At 43.4% G+C, this 23,049-nt stretch overlaps 1 protein-coding gene across 1 annotated transcript in view; it reads left to right on the forward strand.

Moving 5' to 3' along the window:
- Nucleotides 1–335: 335 nt before the first annotated feature.
- Nucleotides 336–23,049, forward strand: part of LOC311227354 (zinc finger protein 706-like) — a 31,563-nt gene continuing 8,849 nt past the window's right edge. The window contains exons 1-2 of the mRNA XM_084312970.1: nucleotides 336–431; nucleotides 12,546–12,681. Coding sequence (XP_084169096.1) covers nucleotides 12,547–12,681 — 135 coding nt within the window. The 5' untranslated portion in view covers nucleotides 336–431; nucleotide 12,546. The remainder of the gene's footprint in view (nucleotides 432–12,545; nucleotides 12,682–23,049) is intronic.

Consider the following 23,049-nt stretch of genomic DNA (forward strand, 5'->3'; position numbering starts at 1 on the left):
GTTGAGTGCTACAGTGTAGGTTAGTTTATTAGGACAAGTGCATGACAGTAAGGTTAGTTAGGGTTAGATTTTTTTTATTTAGATAATGGTTGAAGTAGTGAGTCTTTAGTCGACGGCGAAAGATTGGACGGGTTTCAAAAAATTGACTCTTTATACTCTCACATGCTCCAGTCCACACGCATGCGCATACACATTGCGCACTCCAACAAATAGCGAGAGAGCCCCCCCCCCCCCTCATCCGCAATACTTGTCCAGATGAGACCACTAATACTTGTCCAGACCACGAAGCCCCGCCTCCAACCCGTCCAGCCTGGCTCTGCGGCTCTGCAGATACCCCCTACTCCATCATTCACCAAGAAGAAGAGTCCAGTTCCACAATAAAGCAGGACGCCGTTGGGAGTGGATCTAGTAACGGTCTTCCAAGTCAACAGGTAGATAACTGTTACGTACGTTTACTATTCCAAAGATGCTATGTGAGAAGGTTATTATTGACAACAACCTTGTAGAGAATGCCCCAGTATAGCTAAATACAAACAAACCACATTATATGCCATATTATGCAAGCTAGCTAAGCTAATAACGTAAGTCTAGAGTTGCTCATACATACAGCTGACTGGCTGCTCCTTGGCTAACGTGCTAACTTTAACATTACGATGCGATCTGTTCTGTTCTCGTAGAAGATAAGTTACGTCATGTTCACTGAGATGCTTGGAGAGCAGAGTAACATTACGCCAGTTTGTTAGCAGTCATTAACTTGTTGACTATTGTCTATTTCAATGCTGCTAATGTCGGCTGGCATTCCATCCGTCGCATGTCCGCATGTCTTTAGCTTGGTACGTGTCTAATACTCCTTATACAAAGCACTAAATGGAACAGGACCAAGCTACATTGCAAATTCTCTAGTCAACTATGTGCCTCCTAGAACATTGCGATCATCTACTACTGTCTATTGAAGGTTCCAGATGTCACTATGAATTGAAAATGGGGGGCCCTGATGTAAACAAGACAAACGTCTTTCTCTGGTCTGCATCCCCTTAACAATTGTGTGTATTGAGCCGTACTGTATTGTACCCATTCTGCAATCTGTTAAATAAAGTTTTCATTCATTCATTCATTCATTCATCCATGATCCAAGCCACAGTCTAAGGAAAATCGGGGATGCAGCCTTTGCAAACTATGCACCAAAGTTATGGATCACACTACCTATGATGGACATTAGGGATTGATTGATTGATTGAAAAGTGTATTAACAGATTGCAGAATGGGTACAGTACAGTACAGCTCAATACATACAATTGTTAAGAGGATGCAGACCTGAGAAAGACTTTCGTCTGGTTTCCATCAGGGTCCTCTATTTTCAATTCATCATATGACACACACGACATACAGATAGACAGTACTGCTACATCTATACATTTGTGACATACCAGATTTTCAAATACAGTACTGTTTGTGATACTAAAAAAATCCAGAAAAAGAGTGTATACATTTGACATAGAAACTGTGCATTGGGGGAGGTTGGGGAGGTGGGGTGGGGCTGTACATTGGAGGTGGGGGGGGGGGGGGGGGGGGTTGGGTAGGGGGGGGACACTGTACATTGGAATACTGACCTACATTTGACATAGAAACTGTACATTGGAGGAGGTTGGGTAGGTGGGGTGGGGTTGGGTGGGGCTGTACATTGGAGGTGGGGGGGGGGGGGGGGGGGGTGGGTACATTGGAATACTGACAAAGCCATGCTTGGTCTTTATTGTACAACTGGGTTAGGACATTTGTAGGGGCCAGTTTTGAATTGCAGTCTCCCGTAGGTGTTCTTTGAGAGTGTTTTTGAAGGTGGGTAGTGATTCACATTCCTTTACAGCTTTGGGTAGGGCGTTCCACATTGTTGTGGCATAATTGCGAAACGTGTTTAGTCCCTTGTTTGAGCCGAATCTGGGTTTTACATGATTTGTGGAGCTCCCTCTGGTGTTGTGATCGTGGTATTCACTGACCTTTGGGAAGTATTTTGACATGTACATGGGTACCTTGGTCGTGTAGTGTATCTTGTAGACCAGGCCCATTGCAAGTTGCTGTACTCTGTCGTCTACTCTAAGGCTGAGGTTAGACTAGTGTATTCCTGGCGTTTTTTTATACGTTTTTGACGACGTATCATGTCCTATCTACACAGAAACGCGTTTTTTGGCGTTTTTTTGTGGATACGGCTGAAACGCAAAATTGTGTTTGCGTTTGGAGATACGCAAAAAAAACGCCAGGAATACAGCGTGTAGTCAGCACGGAGCAGTTGTTGCGAAAACGCCCATGCGCAGTAGATACCATCTGCGTGCCCTTCCTGTGTACAGTGTGTGTGTGTTTGGGACAGAGCTCCGTGTGTTGTCAAGTTATTGTTATAAGGACCCCAGTCCAAGCTACAACAGTCTGCATTCCCTTAACAATTGTTTGTATTGAGCCGTATTGTATTGTACCCATATGCAATATGTTAAATAAAGTTTACATCCATTCATTCTGCTGGCATTACCGATTGCATGAGCTGGCTAACGTGAGCTATCAGGATTCAGACCCTGTTAGCTCAGAGTTCCTCTTTCAACTTAACAAGCATTAAACAAAATGGCCCAGTCATCTATTCACCTTTGTTTAATACACACAGCGTTGTCTCTAATGTTATCTAACTACTGATAGCTCGCGATATCATCAGTTTTGATGCTGGCTAAGTAGCGTGAGCTAACAATGCTACAATGCTACCGATCGTTTTTTAGCCTAAACTATCCGCTCTTGGTGGTCACTTGTGTTGATGTTAGTTTTGTTTCATCAACAAATGACAGGCAGAACACACAGTGAATGTATCCGTTTTGTTTATTGCACTTTTATTAGGCTTTGCTGAAAAAAGAATTGCTGCATTGAGCAAGATGGTGGCGCGGCATAGGCGCCTGCCTTGTTGACATTTTCTTTGCTGGAGCTTCCAGGAAGTGTATTGGCACATTCGTTCTGATTGGTTGAAATTGCCTTCATGTTTGCCACCTACTGCCACCTACTGCTTTGGCAGTGTACTACATCAGTGTGCTTGGCTGACAAAAACGAAAAAAAAACGAAAGTGTGACTCGAGGCGCATGACGTCGCGGCGATACGCGGCGATGCGTATAAGAAAACAATACGAAGATGATACGAAAGGTGTAACCTCAGCCTAAGCCATCCTAGGTTGGTGATAGTAGTGTTGCAGACGGACAGTTGGTAAGCATGCACTCATGTGTGTAGTGAAACACAGAGGAGTGCATGCAATAGCAACTGAACATTTTGAAAGATTAAAGATAGAGCTAATAGCGATAGCAACTGAACATTTTGAAAGATTAAAGATAGAGCTGATAGCGGATCTATTTGAGGCACAGGGGCGGCGCAAAGAGGGTCACGTCCTCCCCGTCTTAGTCACGGGACATTCAACACTCCGGTCATTGCTCAGGGACAGCCGGAGACAGGGAGATAGGGGGCGGCGCAGAGAGGGTCGCAAACTCCCCGACATCATCGCGGGACATCCGGCACTCCGGTCACCACTACGAGAGTAGTGGTGAATGGGGGGGGGGGGAAGAGTTAGAGAGTTCCCATGTTTGTGGTGCTGCAAAAGAGCAGACATGTAGTACCCTGTAGTGCCATGTAGTACCATGTAGTACCCTGTAGTGCCATGTAGTACCTGTAGTGCCCTGTAGTACCCTGTAGTACCCTGTAGTACCCTGTAGTACCCTGTAGTGCCATGTAGTGCCATGTAGTACCCTGTAGTACCCTGTAGTGCCATGTAGTACCATGTAGTACTCTGTGGTACCATGTAGTACCCTGTACCCTAACTAAACTAGACAGATTAATCTAAAGGTCAGTCCCCGACCAGGTGAGATCAGGGTAGGTTGAAGGAGAGAGAGAAAAGATGAGTCTTAAGCAGGAATTTAAAAGCTTCGACAGAGCAGGCGCCCCTGATGACGGCAGGTAATTTGTTCCACAGGTAGGGAGCGCGGTAGACAAAGGCTCTGTGGCCGGCGGATTTCTTTTTAACCCTAGGGGTCGATAGAAGCCCCGCATTTTGTGAGCGCAGAGCACGAGCGGGCGAGTATCGGGAGATGAGATCGGATAGATAGAGCGGTGCAAGCCCATTTAAAATTTTGTAGGTGAGGAGTAGCACTTTAAAGTCAGAACGGGCTTGGATAGGAAGCCAGTGTAGGGCGGACAAAACTGGTGTGATGTGATCAAATTTTCTAGTTCTAGTTAGTATCCGTGCAGCCGCATTTTGCACGAGTTGAAGATTTTTGATGCTTGAATTAGGTAGGTCTGAAAAAAGTGCATTACAGTAGTCCAGACGTGATGAGACAAAAGCATGAATCAGGGTTTCAGCATCAGCCAGAGTTAAAATGGGGCGTATTTTTGCGATATTACGAAGATGGAAGAATGCAATTGGTGACATTTTTTATATGTGCATTAAATGAGAGGGAGGAATCAAAAATGACTCCGAGGTTTTTTATGGTGGAGCTCTGGGATACATGACAGGTATCAAAGTTGAGGGAGATGTCCTGAAACAGGCCTCTGTGGTTTGGGGGGCCAACAATTAACATCTCAGTTTTATCTGCATTAAGGAGTAGAAAGTTTTGCGACATCCATTTTTTGACGGCAAGCAAGCAGGCCTCAAGGTTTTGTAGTTGGGAGGAATCATTTGGCTTAATAGGTATATATAATTGGGTGTCATCAGCGTAAAAATGAAAGTTTATGCCAAATTTGCGTATGATATCGCCGAGGGGTAGCATGTAAATCGAAAATAGCAAAGGGCCCAGGACAGAGCCTTGTGGGACACCACATTGCACTGGGAGGGTCTCAGATGTTAAATCATTATAGACCACGCAGTGTGTTCTATCAGTTAAATAGGATTTAAACCAAGCTAGTGCGAGACCCCGAATGCCAACATGATTCTCAAGCCGACCTAGAAGAATCGAGTGATCGATAGTGTCAAAGGCTGCACTGAGATCAAGCAATAAGAGCACAGAAGTGAGGTTTGAGTCAAGAGAGAGCAGTAAGTCATTTGTGACTTTGGTAACCGCCGTTTCGGTGGAGTGTAAGTCTCTAAAGCCAGATTGAAATGATTCATTAAGATTATTGTTTGATAAATGGTCAGTAAGTTGCGTTGCGACGATCCGTTCTAACCAGGGTTCGAAATTAACGGGGGCTTGGGGCATAATGCCCTTGAAAATGGACAAAATGCCCTCGAAAATCAGTTAAGGAGGGCACTTAATGCCCCCGACAGTTTACTAATTATATATATATATTTATCCGGTAATGGAGCGTCTGTGGGAGTACGGTTCAGATGACGCGCAAATAAAAAAAAATTATTTGGCGGAGCCGGTGTTCTGCACTGGCTGCAGGCAGCAGCAGCCAGCTGCCAGGTGCTAGTCAGTTTGTGTAAAAATGGCACGCACAATATAAATCAATCTTCATTACGACTTTAAAAACATAGCCATTAACATTACATATGCCTACACACATCTTGCCATAGCGTTAGGAGTTTGTAAACACAACGCACGTTTTAACTATGGTAGCCCGACGCAGCCCGCAAGCTAATACTGTAGTCAATGAAATGTCACCGTGTAGCAGAGGAGGAAATGGGAGTCTGAGAGGCGGGGTGTTTAAAGACAATGATAGGCGTTTATTCAACATCCAAGAAGGCTAACATACAACTGTGTTTTACTAACTCCAACCGGGACTATTGCCGCTTTTCCACTGCATGTTGATGTTAGAACGTCTCCTCCTAACGTTACCGGAGCTGATAACATTGTCTGAACTGGTGGTCCGTGAAGCTAAAATGTCCGTGGGGACCCGCGCCAACCCATAGATAGTTCCAACTCACCGAATTACGTAATCCACCACAGTTGCACTCAATATTTAAATAATGTTAGTCTAAATAAATGTAGACAGAAACATAATAATTTCAAGCAGAAAACGAATCTTTCCATTAAGAACTGACAATCAGGGAATTTAAACATGGTTGACATTGTTTTTGTGTGTTTATATTAAAGAAAGGAAAGTCTAGTGCTGGCTGAGCATATTGTTTGTTAAGTTAATACTTTGACAAATGTAGCCTATATTTTTCAGTCAGTTCGGTCTTTGTGTGCCAAACATTATTTAAGGCTGTAAACACTGTAAACCTTTTATTTTATTTTTAATAAATGAGAAGCATGTTTAGATTTGAGTGTTAAATTTTTTTTTAATAAAAATTAACATATATCGAACTGAAAACCGTGACCCCAAAATCGTGATACGAACCAAACCGTCCCATTTTGTGAACCGTCCCACCCCTACCGTTTATCATAAAAATGCAGTGCCCCCGAAATACAAAAAAAAGCCCCCGAAAATCAATTAAGGGGGGCAAAAAAAGCCCTTGAAAAAAAATGTTAATTTCTAACCCTGGTTCTAACACTTTGGATAGGAATGGAAGATTGGAGATAGGTCTGTAATTTTTCAAGATTAGAGGGTCGAGGTTCGGTTTTTTAAGTAGTGGTTTAATGACGGCTGATTTAAAGGCCAGGGGCACCACGCCAGTAGACAAGGAGGTGTTGAAGATATTGAGTAGGGCAGGGCCTAGAGTTGGGAAGAGTTTTTTGATGAGAGTTGCTGGGAGAGGGTCAAACAGACAGGTTGAGGGTTTAGCCGCGCCAACCAGTTTAGAGAGGGCACTAAGTGAGACGTTTTCAAGGTAGCATAGCGTATGACTGGAATCAAAGTCAGGGGGAATGCCCGTCAAAGGTTGGGAGGGACTCTGATTGTTGAGTAAAGCAACAATTTCATCTCTAATGAGGTAAATTTTCTTGGTAAAAAATGTCATGAATTCGTTAGCCGAGAACGCATGGTTTAGGGCACTTGGTTGTTTCTGCGTAAGTTTTGCAACTGTGTCAAACAGAAACTGAGTTGTTTTTGTTTTCATTTATGAGCCTGGAAAAATATGAGGTTTTGGCAAGTGAGAGTGCCTTTTTGTAGTTACGTAAACTATCATTCCAGGCGAGGCGGAATACTTCGAGTTTGGTCGAACGCCATTTATGTTCAAGTTTGCGACAAGCCTTTTTAAAGGAGCGCGTTTCCTCCGTAAACCAGAGAGTTAGTTTTTGCGGAGCACGTTTAATTTTAGGTTTAAGGGGAGCGACAATGTCGAGCGTGCTACGAAGGGCGGCATTTAGTTTGTCTGTAAAGAGATCAAGGGGGCCAGAGTAAGAGAGGAAGGGAGAGAGGGTGTCTGGTAGGCAGTTAACTAGAATTGGGACAGTTGAGGCGTTAATATGACGGCTCATGTAGGATTCTACACTGTCTGGGCGAGAAACCGTCAGATCAATTTGAAATTTGATGAGGTAGTGGTCTGAGAGAGCAGGAACATAGGGGGAGACGGTCAAATTTGACACAGTGAGACCGCGGGCTAGGACTAGGTCAAGGGTGTTCCCACCACTGTGAGTAGGTTGGTCAACGATTTGAATGAGACCGACAGAGTCAATGATGTCGGTAAAAGCCTTATTTAGGGGATCTAGAGTTTTGTTGGAATGAATGTTAAAATCACCAACAATTAAAATGTTATCTGAGCGCATAACAAGCTCAGAGATGAAAGTTGAAAATTCATCTAGGAAGAGGGTGTAAGGGCCTGGGGGGCGGTATAGGACAGCCATTACAAAGGATGCAGTGGAGGTAGGAATCAGACCGCCACACTTTCTGTTGGGTGGAGAGGGATGCAACAGGAGCACCTCAAACGAGGAAAACTTACAGTTTGCGTCGGATGTAAAGTTGTGCTTAGAGTAATAAATTAGAGCAACTCCGCCTCCTTTCTTGGAGGTGCGTGCGATGTGGGAGCTACTAAAATTAGGGGGCGAGGCCTCGTTTAAGGGCAGAAAGTCATTAGGTTTAAGCCATGTCTCAGTGAGGCCCAATAGGTCGAGACTATGGTCTGTTATCAGTTCATTTACCAAAAGAGCTTTGGTTGGCAGAGAGCGGATGTTGATAAGGCCAACCTTCACACACTCTGTATACTTAGCAGCGCGGTTTTCAGCCATGCGGGTAGGTTTAATCGCAATTAAGTTGGCATGGTTTATCGCACAAGGACGAGCTGGGTAAAGCGGAGCGTAACGGGATATTCTAGTTTTGATTGGGTATACAGGTTTAAGGGTAGAGATAGAAAGAGAGGAGTGGGGAGCCTGGTCGAGGAGGGACCGAGCAAGAAAGGTATAAGGATTGGCAGGCTCCATCGGTTTAGCATGACTAGCAGGCTCGCTAAGAGCCTGCACCCTGGCATGCTTGTGGGGTGGCTGTCAGCCCGAAGCTATAATCTTGTCTATATTGCGAGATAAGAGAGAGGCGCCTTGCATGTTAGGATGCACGCCGTCCTTTCTCAGCAAGCCAGGGCGCCCCCAGAAAGAGGACCAGTTATCCACGAACCCTAAGCCCTGTTCTTTACAGTATTTTTCCAGCCATCGGTGTAGAGAAGCTGTCCTACTCATGAACTCATCATCATGCCGGTTTACAGGCAGGGGGCCAGAGAAGATTACTCGATGCCGACTCATCTTTCTGGCGAGGTCAGAAAGCCTAACTATGTTGATCTTTGTGACCTCAGAGACTTTCATCCTACAGTCATTATTTCCGACGTGTATAACAATATGGTCGAATTTATCTTCAGTGGGTGGGATATGTGGGTTACCTTTTGCCTTGACTATGCTATTCGCCAGAAATCTCAGGTTGGCTTCAATGTCGGTAGCTCTGGCTCCCCCATAACATTTGATCTCGGCTGGCTTACCTAGCTTAATATGCCAGGTGATGGAGTCGCCAATCACAAGGACGGGAAGACGGGGTTGCAGTGGAGGCCGCTGCGTACTGGGACCGGAACCCGCAACACGTGTAAAATCATGTTGCGGAGCAGGTGCTGTTGAGGCCGAGGCCGAGCGGTTACACTGCCGCTCCGTATTGGGCGCAAAGGCCTTGTCCTGAGCACTATGTCTGGGACTCTCCAGACAAGAAGACCTCGCTAGAGGCTCCTTAGAAAAGCCTGTAGTGTCCGAGACGTCTAAAGCTGACTGTTTTCCTGACTCAAGTTCAAGGACACGACTAACCGAGTTAACCTTTCTAGGAGAGAGGGACAGACAGGACAGACAGAACACATAGCCATGCTTACACCAGGTAGAGCAGGAACAAATAAAAATACGAAGTACTATGGATCAACTGCTAAAGGCTATGTGTATGAAGCCGATTGAAGGTTTAGCTAAGGAGCTAAAACCAGTGGGTCGAGTTAGTTGACAAGCTAACAAGGCAAGACCAGAAAAAGCAGGTACAAAAGAGTGGCCTGCTAGAGGAGGGCAGGTGAGGGGCAGTAGATATGCACTCGGTTGGCTCCTCGGAAAACTCCAGCAGGAAAACTCCAAGTCTTTGTCTGTCTTAGTCGGTCGCCGGCGCTCTGCTGGCGCTTGGATAGACTACACTTAAATCCCTAATGAATATTGTCCCACACCTGTAGGGGGCTGGTCTCTGAGTGATTGGACTAATTAGCACAGGCTTCTCAAGTCAAACCCAATAGGGTGAATAGAGCCTGATTGATTCAGAGAACAAACAATTACCAAAATATACAATGGATTGGGAACTAACTTACATTACTCAGCAAGATCAGTGTAGTCAGCTCAGGCTTAGAGCAATGTGAGCTACAGGCAGCTGTATTTAACACAGGCCTTGACTCTGAGTGATTGGACTAATTACCACAGGCTGCTCAAGTCAAACCCAATAGGGTGAATAGAGCCTGATTGATTCAGAGAACAAACAATTACCAAAATATGCAATGGATTGTGAACTAACTTACATTACTCAGCAAGATCAGTGTAGTCAGCTCAGGCTTAGAGCAATGTGAGCTACAGGCAGCTGTATTTAACACAGGCCTTGACTCTGAGTGATTGGACTAATTACCACAGGCTGCTCAAGTCAAACCCAATAGGGTGAATAGAGCCTGATTGATTCAGAGAACAAACAATTACCAAAATATACAATGGATTGGGAACTAACTTACATTACTCAGCAAGATCAGTGTAGTCAGCTCAGGCTTAGGGTGTATATTAGGTGTATATCTTGTATAATACATTTATTTAAATGGTGATTTCATTGGATGTGCACTGTTAATTAATGCTTGTATATCTAATTTTATGTTATGTTTATGTGTTTTGTTGTGAAGGATCAGATTAAACCGAATATATATATTTATTTATGGATATATATTTAATAGTATTTGTATATCGTTTGATATCCCCTGTATATTCCTTGTACAATATACACTGAATATCCCTTTAGTCTACTAACAGCCCATAATAGTTTCATTCTACCATTGGACGAGAACCTGGCGCCAGCAGCCAAGCCCCTTGGTTCAAGTTCAATCGTGCCGACGAACATGTCGTTACAAGCCCGGTTCCGCGTAGGAATACGTCTGGCGAAATACGAATGGTACTATTTGTTCACAGCGCATATATATATGGCGCAAGTAAAGTAGAACTTCCTTTTTAGTCCATTAGTCCTTTACCCTCCAACCTAGTAACATACGCGAAGCCTCACCCACGACGCACGTGTGGTGTAGTAAGGCCTACTTGGCCTCAGAATAGGCATTGAGACATCGTGTGGATTAATAGTTGAATTGTCATAGTTTGGCACTATACCGTCGAGTGGGACGTATTTCTATTAAGTTAATAATAGTCTATTATGTATGGTGCATCGTTCGGTTAGAGTTATAAAGTGAGCAGTACCCCATCGTTCCTGACGTTATCTGGAGTCTTAACCAGGCTGAGCAGACCACGTGTGGTGCTTGCATCCGAGGAGCTCCGGGCCAGGACGAGTGGACCTGTACATTGGATTACTTTACCCGGACGACGGCGAGCCTTCCACGGCTTGGATTATCTACGTGCTTTGGGTGCTTTGATTATGCCATGGATAACGGCCAACACTGCTGAGTGTTGGAACTACCCCCCCGAGAGGAGTCCAGGTGAGACGGCGCTCTACCCCGAGTGAGGTCGCCTCACGTCTCTTCGTTGTGGACCGGCAGCTACCGTCCACCAGAGGGCCCAGCTGTATTCATCTGCGGACCGAGGTTCTGTGGGCACCGTGTTCAGCACTCTGAATTCTCCCAAGAAATCGTCGGCCAGATGGGATACCGCCAGCGGCTCTCCTACCCCCCCCCCCTACTGACTTACAACCAGCGGGACCCCCCCTTTAGTGTATCCAGCTATAATCATTTAAGTACCATCGCTATAGTTCCCTAAAGAACCAGGTTGTATACTTGCTCCCTGCGTAACCAGAGATTGGACATTCAATGTTGATTTACCTACGAATACTCATTTGCCTTACAAGTGCATTTCAAATCATAAATGTCATTAAGTGAACGTTGTATATACCCTTTGCTATATAAAATATTTGATTTATACATTTGTGTGGACTTCGTTTCATCAGGTGGGAAAGTGTTCATCATATCTATATCATGTACTGGATGGCCAGAAGTTAAAGTACAAGCGGTAGTGGTTTAATAATACCATACTTATCAATACAGTCAGGGAATTGTACCCCTCAGTTACATGTTTGTTTAAAAAATTATAAAAAAATAAAATACAAAAAAGAATATTCTTTATTGTGGGCGGCCGTGTAGTGCAGCGGACTAAGCGTCTGTCTACCACCACAGAGACAGTGGGATCGAATCCAGCTGTGGTGCTTCCGGGTTGGCCGACCGTCCATACTAACACAATTGGCTGTGTTAGCGGGTGGGAAACCTGGCGAGGGTGGGTCCTGGTCGTTGTTAACACTTTGAGTGCCACGGACGTGTTTTGTCATTAGTTCAGGCCGCCAGTTGAGTGCCACCTACGCTATATAGCGTTTGTTTGTCGTATTTTTTTATTTATTCGCGATTTGAATTCATATTTCATCAATCGAGCCTCACGCTAGTGTTGCAGACTCTCTGAGCTCAATTGGGAAAATACCGCCCCCTATCGTCTCTCCCTGTGTAACTGCACCCCATTGGTTTAGACTGATGGGGGGGGGGGGGGGGTCCAGCCTCCTCATGTTACTTCTCCGGCGAGGCATCTGAAGAGACCCAAGTTGATCGCAGAGCCGGAAAACGCGTGGAATACATATTTACAGTACCCAACGCTGAATCAATAAACGCGATCGATATTTGGAATGGCGATCAGGAATTGGAATAATCTTTTTGGATAACATCTGATCTGAGGTAAGCAATTTATTTTACCAGTCTTGGGGTAATCGGATCTGTTTTGACCTATATATCAGCGTGTGTGTGTGTGCGCGCTGATCAGGAAATGAGAGAATATATTTTTCAGATCGCTTCTATAGCGTGCATAAGTACACATGAACACGAACTGTATAACAATAAAACTTTTATAATTGGCATTAATAATGAAAAAAATATTGACCATGTTTCATATTTATATCGAAGAAAAATATATCACATAATTATCGTTATTGTTTTATCGCCCAGCCCTACTTAAGCCTGTGCTACTTCTGTCCTTCCTATTGGCCAGCATGGCGCGCGGTCACCAGAAGCTCCAGTCGCAGCAGAAGAATGCCAAGAAGCAGGCGGAGATGAAGAAGGGCAAGGGCCATGACCAGAAGACGGCAGCCATGGCTGCACTAGTGTTCACCTGTGCCGTCTGCAGGGTAGGTACTGGGCCCAGCCAACTAGGGCCCTATGGTAATACCAGCCCCATCTGTAGGCCTAGTGGGTGTGTTGGGCAATTATTTGCGCATTCAGGCCCACGTCCACCGGGGGCAGGTTTTTTTCACAATCAAATATTATAATTTCTTTTCTTTTTTCTTTACAAGTCGATTATTCATTTGAATATAGAATATTCGTTGACAGCCCTACTTAAACACTTAACCTCTTCAGCCCTAGCCATATTTTGAGAAAATGTGCCTAAAAGTACAATGTATTCCCAGTGTCAGAAATATTGTGTCTGTTACTATGCTTGAGGCTTTCAAGATTCAAGAACTATGCTTGAGTGCTGCATCACTGAGCACAGGGTGACCGTACAGCCTGGCCAAAGCTTCCTGGACACTTTACAATGTTTACACTTTACACGTACATTTTTACACTTATTACTGTATATTTTTGGCTGTATAGTTTATATTTAAGATTTTAGAATGTACCAGAATGTATATCCCGGACCGTATTTTATTGGTTGTTCTATTTTATTCTTATTTGTTTATATTATATTCTTATTCTTATTTTAGTCCTATTGACTACCTAAATGTTTATTGTTCAATGTGAGTGATCTGTAGTGCCGAATTTCCCTCAGGATTAATAAAGGATTTCTATTCTATTCTATTCTAAATTGTAATGAACCAAAGGAGAATATCAATTTTCTTTTTTTTTCTTTTCTTTTTTCATCTTTGACGGTGAATAACACCATGCTAAAATTGACCAGACATGAAAAATTGGATCTGGATTTAGTGTCACCAGGCGTGCAGCAAAAACTGTGAACGAAATCTACTGTAAGTACAGTTATTTTTTTATAATGTAAATTTCTCCGCCATTTCTCATCAGATTGCAACACCGTTTTTTGCTAGACGTTCACAGAAAGGTAGATAAACTAACTGTTCTAATGAATGGCAATAACGTTCAGGTTTGTTATAGGTAAATGGCCATCATGTTTAAAGTATTGCCACTAGTATACGGCTAATGCGTAATGCTTACAGTCGCTATTTTATCCATCTCCTTTTTCCATCACTTGACTAAATTCATCACGATCACTAACTCCCTTTTGCGGCCCAAACAGAAGACTTGGAACTATGCTAGAGGAAATTTTAACGGTAGCTTGACTTCACTTGCCATTTCCAAGACTGACTTAACACATTCTGCGCCATAAACGAGTTAACTCGTTATTGGCCGCCATGCGTTGAGCGCCAGAAACTAGTTAGAATAGAATAGAATCTTTATTGTCATTGTTGGTACAACTAAATTGAGTTTGGAGCATCACCACTGGCATACAAACATACTGAATACATGTGCAAAATAATAATGTCAATTATAATAATATAGTATCAATGTCCTCAATAATAATAATATTACAGTGACAGTCCAGTTGAGTTAATGGATGGAGGGGGGGGGGGCGTTGACTTGCAATGGATGGAATAGTGTATAGTGCAGCAATGCAAGTCCGGTTCACAGTTATTGTTGTAATGGAGAAGTGGGAGTTATGTCACCGGGGGTTGGGGGGGGGGGGGGCAAGGCAAGTTGATGTTGATCGTTGAGCAGTCTGACAGCCCGTGGATAGAGGCTGTTGGTCAGTCTGCTAGTTCCGGACTGGATGGATATATACCTTCGACCAGAGGGCAGCAGTTGAAAAAGATGGTGTGCTGGGTGGTACTGGTCCTGTAAGATGTTATTCACACGACGTAGGCAGCGAGAGGTGAAGACTGTGGAGATATCTGGGAGGCTAGCTCCAGTGATAACTCGTTTTTGGGATCGTTATTTAATTTATTCGCTATATATTCATAATTCATAGCTGCAGCCTCTGGTATCCTCTTCAGAGCCTGTCTGAGCTGGCAGACGGTCAACACCGCCCTCTACTGCCAGGCGGAGCTATTGCATCTCATTGAAAATGGGTTGGTGTGTTTTATGAGGCGATCTGAGCCGGGTGGGCGGGGATTCAGTTCTATACAACGGTGGCATCGAGCAGTAACTCCACCCGCCCGTCATTGTGAACCGGTCGGTAGTGTGGTGCGGACCAGCATTATTTGGAATTGCAATCAGATATTTGGATTATCTCTTTAGCATTACATCAGATACAAGGTAAGAAGATTATATATAAATTTGATCGTTGATCTGACATTTATTTCTACCGCGATCACAGCTATATGTGTGGACCGTGTATGGCTGTTTACCGCTGGCTGCGTTGGGGGGGGAGCGCCCCTCTACGACGGTCATTTCATGTATGGACGAGGAGACATACTAATGATAATCTAGCGTTGATTTCAGGATGATTAGATAATCAGCCGAAAAATTACAACGTGATGACTGGATTACAGTAAAACGTCTTTTTCTTGCCTTTTTCCTGGAATTACTGAAAAGCACCCAAACCATACTCTATTCAAGACTATAATAATTGTTAGACTAGAAGTCTTTATTTGTCATGCAGTTTTAACACACACACGCAAGATGGGCGACCCACAGGAACACACACACACACTGAGTCGCCGATGAAATGTCTCTCTGCACTTTTCCCATCCCGCTGTCCTGTGTGCAGCCGGGAGCAGATAGGGCGTCAACGTGAGCCGCGCCCCGGGGACCAATCCAAGTGCTCCTGTCCGTCTTCGTCAAGGACGCCACAACGTTAGCGATCTGTTGTGCATGTTTTTCCATTGGGTTTATCTTATCGGGGGGGAAACCCTTGCGAGCACGGGGAGAACATGCAAACTCCACACAGAAAGGCCTGGGAGATTCCCCACCTGGCATCATGGAAACCTGGTCCCCAAGCGGGAATCGAACCCTGGACCTTCTTGCTGTGAGGCGACAGTGTTAACCACTACACCACCGTGCCGCTTTTAGAAGCAACTCACTGAGACCCGACGGCGTTATTAGACTCATAGATATAATATAAGATATATATTAAGCACTCGCAAATGTCACAGTCTAAAACTATATCCATTGAATAAAGACCTTGCGATGAATGGGGTATCAGCACCCCCTGGTGCTGGCGGTCAATGTGTTAATGAATGATTATTTTACTGATTTGATGACAACAGCTGACAGTAACTGAACAAAAAATGTATTCCTTGGTCCATATTCACAAACATTGAGATACTCTGAGTCTCTCTTAGCAAGGAGTTTTAACTTAACCTCTTAACACTTTGGTTGCCTAAGGTTAAATTAATGATATACCATAGATTGCCAGCGCTATTTGTCTATGGAGAAAGTCCCCTTCTTTGCAGGGCTATAACTTTTTAAATTCTATTGCTACATTGCCATTATTAGGGCCCATTCAAAGTCCTATATGTATTGTTCATTGTGTAGCAACGTTAAACTTTTTCATTCACATATTCATAGTAAAGTATGGTCTAATGTATAAGTATGTTTTCATCTCTTTCTGCAGCTTTCTCCAGAACGTGATATATAGCCCCAAATGCATTATATTGATGATGAAATACAGTTTGATGGCAATCAGCGCGATATAAAAAATTCCAACTAGACGTACTTCTAGAAGTTACTACACGTCATCTGATGTTGACCGGATGGGCGAGGGGGCGTTTATAATTCCGTGGGCAGCGTTATACCAATCATCTAATGTGGGTCAAATGTTGATAATATCAGTTATTATCGAAGACGGTAACGTTACACGCTGAAACTCACCCCAGTCTCCGCGCGCCGTTGGGCGATCATCGTCGAGTAGAAATTTTATCATTATGGGATATATTTTTACCCGGTCCATCTCCAGCTTGTATAATGGTATATACGTCCAAATCATGTTGTTTATCGAGTTATTGGCAATCGATCACCGTGTAGCGTGACGAGCCAGAGTCACATGAACTATAGCGAGTGCCCGGAAGTACTACGGTCGTCATGACAACCTCTATTCAACATCCTGTTTTGGCGATTGCGCCGATCGGCCACCAGATGGCGCTCCTGAACCGCCAGAGAGCTCAGTGGGTCCTGCTGGTGGATCTCAGGCCAGCGGAGGGACATTATGAATCCGATCGCAGATTTTTGAAATATTGATATAAGGACGCTGTACAGCGTCCCCCGGCAACTTTAGCATGGCCAGCAAAGACGTGAAAAGACGTGTCCCGGCACTCAAAGTGTTAAAGGGGAATTATCTTATAAATGGCCTTTTTCAGTGTTTAGCATTGTTTCCTAGCTATGTGGACTTATATTAATATGATCTATGTCTCTAATTCTCATATTGGTGCATTCTTCCAATTCTCCTCTCACAATATTCACCCTCACTGAACTGAGTCATCTGAAAATGTGATGATTTGTGATGTCAGGGAGAAACAGCTGCATGTTAGGTCGCTTTCACACAGGGGCTGTTTGGTCCGGATTATCGGACCAGAATTCGATAGTCCGGTTTTTCGGGTTTGTGTGAATGCGGTCGAACTCGGTCCGCCGGACCAAACAGGCGAACTCTGGTCCGCCTGAAAACGTAGGTCTCGGTTCGCTTCATCGGACCAAACACGAACCAAATATAGGAAGTGCTTATATTACCACTGCTCGCAGCATTCAATGCAAAACAAGCACACTGCATCTATCTCTCTATCTAATCTATCTATCTATATATCTATATATCTAACTGTACATCTTGGGAAGAAGGAAGAAAAAACGCGGCTTATTATATTGTTATTATTATATATATATAACAACGTGGTGTACAAGTTGTTTAGCGAGAGGATGGTGGTAATCGGCTTCAATAGAACAACTCGCCTCCGCTGATCTGGAGTCAGACAGAGCTCGCAATCCACACACAGACACACACACACGGGCTCGCATCCACACACACATTTCCAATAGACGAGCGCCCTTTTCGACCGTGTGACATTGTTCAGATAGTTCGGTGCGCCTGACAGATTGCTATGTGAACGCAGGCGAACCAAATGAAGAATGCAACAATGTTGCAACTTCACCACCAGAACCGCACAGAGTCCTCCAAAACTATATGTGAAAGCGACCTTAATGTCCCAGATGCTTCGAAGGCCACACAGTGGTTTAGGAGCCCAGCCTCAAAACAGCTTAAGATCTTCAGGTAGAAAAATGCTGTTTTTGAGGACTTGATTAGAAATACAAAACAATGAATTAAAAAAAAAAAAAATTACAGAGGTGTTCCATAAACTGTTCCAAATAGTGAAAGAAATAGTAAAATAGTTCCCCTTTAACACATTGAGTGCCACGCCCCTTCCGGGAAGTGCATCTGGCCTTGCCGTCCATTAACCCCATGTAAACGCTCACCTTGTTTGTAGAGCTAAACCTATATTTTATATTATAGCTATGGGTCTAATAACGCTGTCGATTGTCAGTGAGTTGCTTCTGGTCAACGTGCAAAAAACATCTGTACATTTCCGTTTTATACCGTTTTGAATATGAATATAGTTTGGGTGCTTCTGAGTAATTCCAGGAAAAAGACGCCTGATTATCGAATCTTCCTGAAATCAACGCTAGATTATCATTATTATCTCCCCTCCTGCACCCAACGGTAAACAGCCACACACAGCACACACAGACAGCTTCAATCGCGGGGGAAGAAAATATCAGATCAACGCAAGATTGGATATATAGAGTCCTTACCTGGTCTCTGATGTAATGCAAAAAAAATAATCCAATTATCTGATCGCCATTCCAGTTATCCACAGCGATCCTGTCTCAGATGTTGTTGGGCATTGCACATCAACGGGCGGGCGGGGTCAGTTGTCCAAACCATCCCTACAAGCGTCTGTTTTGCCAGAGTGTTTAGGACCCGCCCCCACGCCGCAGCTCGGTAGAGAAAATAAACGAACCCCGTTTCTAATGGGGTGCAATAATGGCTGAAGGCGTTAGAGGGCGGTATAAGACCGTCTGCCAGCTCAGACACACTCAGAACAGTATGCACAAGGTGCCCCGCTGAATATGAATGGCAATAGCGATTAAAAGAAATTCCGTGAGAAAAACGTAGATCTACGTTTCCGGCACTCAACGGTTGGGCGACAGAAGCATAGTTCTACGTTAACGGCACCCAAAGGGTTAACACTTTAATCGCCGATGACGTGTTTAGACGTCATTCCTCGCCATGCTCATTCTGCCGAAGACGCCGTAACTCGTATTTGATATCAATAATTAAAAAATCTGTGATCGAAATCATATTTCTCCTCCCGAGACATGAGATGTACTGGTGAGCTCCACTCAACTGTCTTAACGGTTCGAGAGCACCATCTGGTGGCCGATCGGCAGATCGGCCAAGAGGGAGGGGCGCGCCAAACAGGAAGTGCTCATCCATAATCCGTCCGGTCACTCGCGATCGGTAGCCGGACTCCATCTCAACACACTGGATAATCAATCGCTCGCCCTATCTCAATAAACAACGTTATTTGGACGTATATAGTATTATACAACCTGGAAATGGTTCATCAGGATCAACATCCCATAATCGAAAACTGTCTACTCCACGCTGATCGTCCAACGGCGCGAGGAAGATATGGTAAGATCCAGCGTTATTTTCTAACGTATTCTATACTAACTGATCTGATGATCATATGACCCACACTAGATGAATGGTATAACGTTGCCCACGGAATTATAAACGCCCCCTCGCCCATCCGGTCAATATCAGATGATACGTAGGAACTTCTAGAAGTACCTCCAGTTGAAATTTTTCATCTGGCAACGATCGCTACCAAACTGTATTTGATCATCAATATAATGCATTTGGAGCTATAAATCAAGTTCTGGAGAAAGCTGCAGAAAACGATAAAAACATACTTATACTTTAGACCATATTTTAGTATGAATATGTGAATGAAAAGGTATATCGTTGCTACACCCTGAACAATGGATATAGGACATTGAATGGGCCATAATAATGGCAATTTAGCAATAGAATTTAAAAAGTTATAGCCCTGCAAAGAAGGGGAACTTCTCCATAGACAAATAGAGCTGGCTAGGGATGGTAAATTATGAATTTGAACCATGGCGATCAAAGTGTTAACAGGCACCCAGAAAAGTGGCCATTTATTTACTTGAACTTGAGGACTGCATACTTTTTTTGCAAAGCTTAGCTTTATACTTTATACAGTACTTATAGCACACGCATGAGCCTGGTCTCTTTTGAAAGATAACATTCTGAAGTTACTAATGCAAAAAGGAAAATCACTTTTAGTGCTAATGAAATGGAGTAACAGAGGTCTGAACTTGAGTTGAACTTGTGTACTCACATTTTTCTGTAGTAGTTACTTGCAAGATTCCATATTCCAATATTCCAGTATAGAGGTATAAGCTGGAAAACACTGCGGTTCCATAGCCTGAAGTCTTATGTAGTACAGGTCCACATACATTTTTATAAAGATCCGTTCAGAAAACCGAGACAAAAAAAAAGCTTTCCAAAATCCATTTCCTCTTTCACAGCCGTGCGTTCTGAAGTCTGAATCACTTCTGGTTTTCGCTTGTCAAGATTCAACTAGTTCCCTTATTTTCACCTGTATCGTTGGAAAGGTACACTCGTTGGCTACAACGCTGACCAATCATTGATGATTTTCAGTTCTGGAGTCCGGGGTGGTCATCTGATGCGCGGTGCGTAAAAAGACGCTCGCCTGACATATCGTCATGTAACTCAAGAACCGAGGCACGGATTTGGTCGAGTGAGGTGCCGTTCGAACAGCAACAAATAGATATTTCGATCGGTATATTATATGTTCAGCGAAGAATGCAGCCCTGAGCCGTTAGACGCTCGCAAAGTGCCGTGACTTGCGTGCAAGTGCTTGTGAGCACGTACGTATACGTCCCGGTGCACGTTATGTGGTTAAGAGTAATTTACAAAAGTGCTTATAACTCTGACTAAGGAATGAACAGAAATTCTGGTTTTGACACCAAGTATAGCAGTTTTAGTTAGAACCTTAGTTAGAATATAGTCTGCCAATATTATTGGTCAATATTGGCTTATCACCGATATATCTGCATTGTTTAATTTGTTACCAATATCCCGCTGTTTGATTAGCTGGCTTTAAAATGGCTTTTCTTTTTTAAGCTACAAATTTGAGATCTTGAGGAATCCAACGGTACGGTACTATGTCATTCTATCTTACTGGCACATGGGTTAGATTTATATTTCCACAGTTGAGCTATTTTAAGCAGCTTATCCAATCCACTTTATTTATAAAGCACATTTAAAAACAACAACATTGACCTGCTGTACAAGTCACACAACAAATATTTACAGAGATAAAAAGCACACAATAAAGCATATACAATATGTCGCATAAAAAGGCAGGTCTCTAAGCTGTGTCAAAGCCAAAAGCCAAAGAAAATAAATATGTTTTGACGTGATTTAAACACCTGCAGAGTGGGGGCCTGCCTAACATGCAGAGGCAGCTCGTTCCAGAGCTTTGGGGCTGCCACTGCAAAAGGACGGTCCCCCCTAAGCTTCAGCCTGGACTTAGGAACAGCCAGGAGGAGCTGATCAGAGGACCTGAGGGACCTTGAAGGAACATAAAGTTCCAGCAGGTCCGAGAGGTACACCTGTGCCAAGCCATTCAGGCACTTAAAAGCAAACGGCAAAATCTTAAAATCAATCCTAAAACGCACAGGAACCCAGTGGAGGGACGCCAGTACATGGGAAATGTGCTCTTAAAATGTTATAAAATGTTTGTTCCTCACATTCACCCATTCACGCACACATTCACACACCGATGGCGGAGGCAACCATGCAAGGTGCCAACCTGCACATCGGGAGCAATTAGGGGTTAAGTGTCTTAGTATTGTTTATTGTTTAAAAGGATCCCCATTAGCTGTCACCTAAGTGGCGAGCTAGTCTTCCTGGGGTCCACACAGAAAGACAACAGAAAACACAAAACATAACAACATGAGATACATATGACAATCACAATTAACAATGATAATCTAAAAACAGTAAAACATTGTAGACATCATTATCAACATCAGAATATTTTGCTCACATATTTAACTAGTGCATTCTCAGGTGGTATTTGAAAGACACTTTACTATTCAATTTACTTATGTTCAGTGGGCAGTTATTCCAATGATTGATGGCACGATAAACAACAGTCCCCTTTAAAGCATTTGATTTTGGACGTGGTTAGTACACTTGATCTCAAGAAGGTGAGCTCAGTGGTTTCTCACTTTGTCAATGTTAGCATGGTGTTATTCACCGTCACAAATGGGGGAAAAACGGAATAATAATTTGTATTCTCATTTGGTTCATTACAATTTACTCAAGCATAGTAACAGACACAATATTTCTGACACTGGGAATACATTCCCTGAGGTCCATAGATGTCCCTAGATACCAAGAACATGGAAATGGTAACGTTCAGGTTTGTTCGACCCATGAGACATAATCATGAAAAATAACGTTGAAAGATTATTTCACGTCAGACGGCTCCAAGTTTGACAGGGGCTGGCGTGAGTTGGGTACTGTAGTTTTATGAAATTCGAAAGCCCTGGGTCTCTTCTTTCAAAAGACTACACCCACTTTTGGCTGCGCCATTTCCTCGTGTCAATATCCACCGGTTTCTGACTCCAATGTGCTGAGATTTCTATAAACTGATGTATTCATATAACACTTAAAATCATTGGTAAACAAACATAGTGCTGAAAATATACACTTTGACTGTGACTGACTTTGATAGGGTTAGGGTCTTTACTCTTGGCTACATTTGAAGAAAAAAAACATGCTACATTAATTAATACAGCCTGTAATGTATTGATCTATTTATGGCGTGCAATTATTGTCGGTCCGGTACCGGACCGCTCGCTCTAAAGGGTTTAAGAGGTTAAATCTACTCTCAAAGTGAAAGTGAAACTTTTTTTTTTATCAATTTTTTTTTATTATTATTCACATGAAACAAGACAACACATTAAACACAATCACAATACATAGAACTTCACAAGAAAATAACAAAAACAATAATAATACAGAATAACAATTTATACAGACAAAGAGAAAAGAAAACAGAGTTCAACCTTCTAAATTTTAAATCCAAGGGGTACTATCCAATAAATGGTCTTTCCCAGTGTTCAGCCCCGATTCCCGGCTGTGTGACCCTATATTAATAAAACGTACATCTCCAATTCACCACAAGGACCACTTTTTGAGAACACGACCCGAAAACAGAGCAATGAACCTTCATGACAAAACAAAAACCTGTAGAGGTGTTCCATAGACTCACAGAGACCGTGTAAAAGTGACCAAACAGTGAAGAAATAGTTAAATAGCTGCCCCCCCATAAAATCCCCAGCTAAACTCAAGAGGACAAGACAAAAGACAAGACAGACAAAACATTTCCTCCTCCCCCTCCCAAGAGACCCCCGGACTCACCCGAACATGCACC

This window comes from Notolepis coatsorum (genome assembly GCF_963971535.1).
Source record: "Notolepis coatsorum genome assembly, chromosome: 4".
NCBI classification, from domain to species: Eukaryota; Metazoa; Chordata; class Actinopteri; order Aulopiformes; family Paralepididae; genus Notolepis; species Notolepis coatsorum.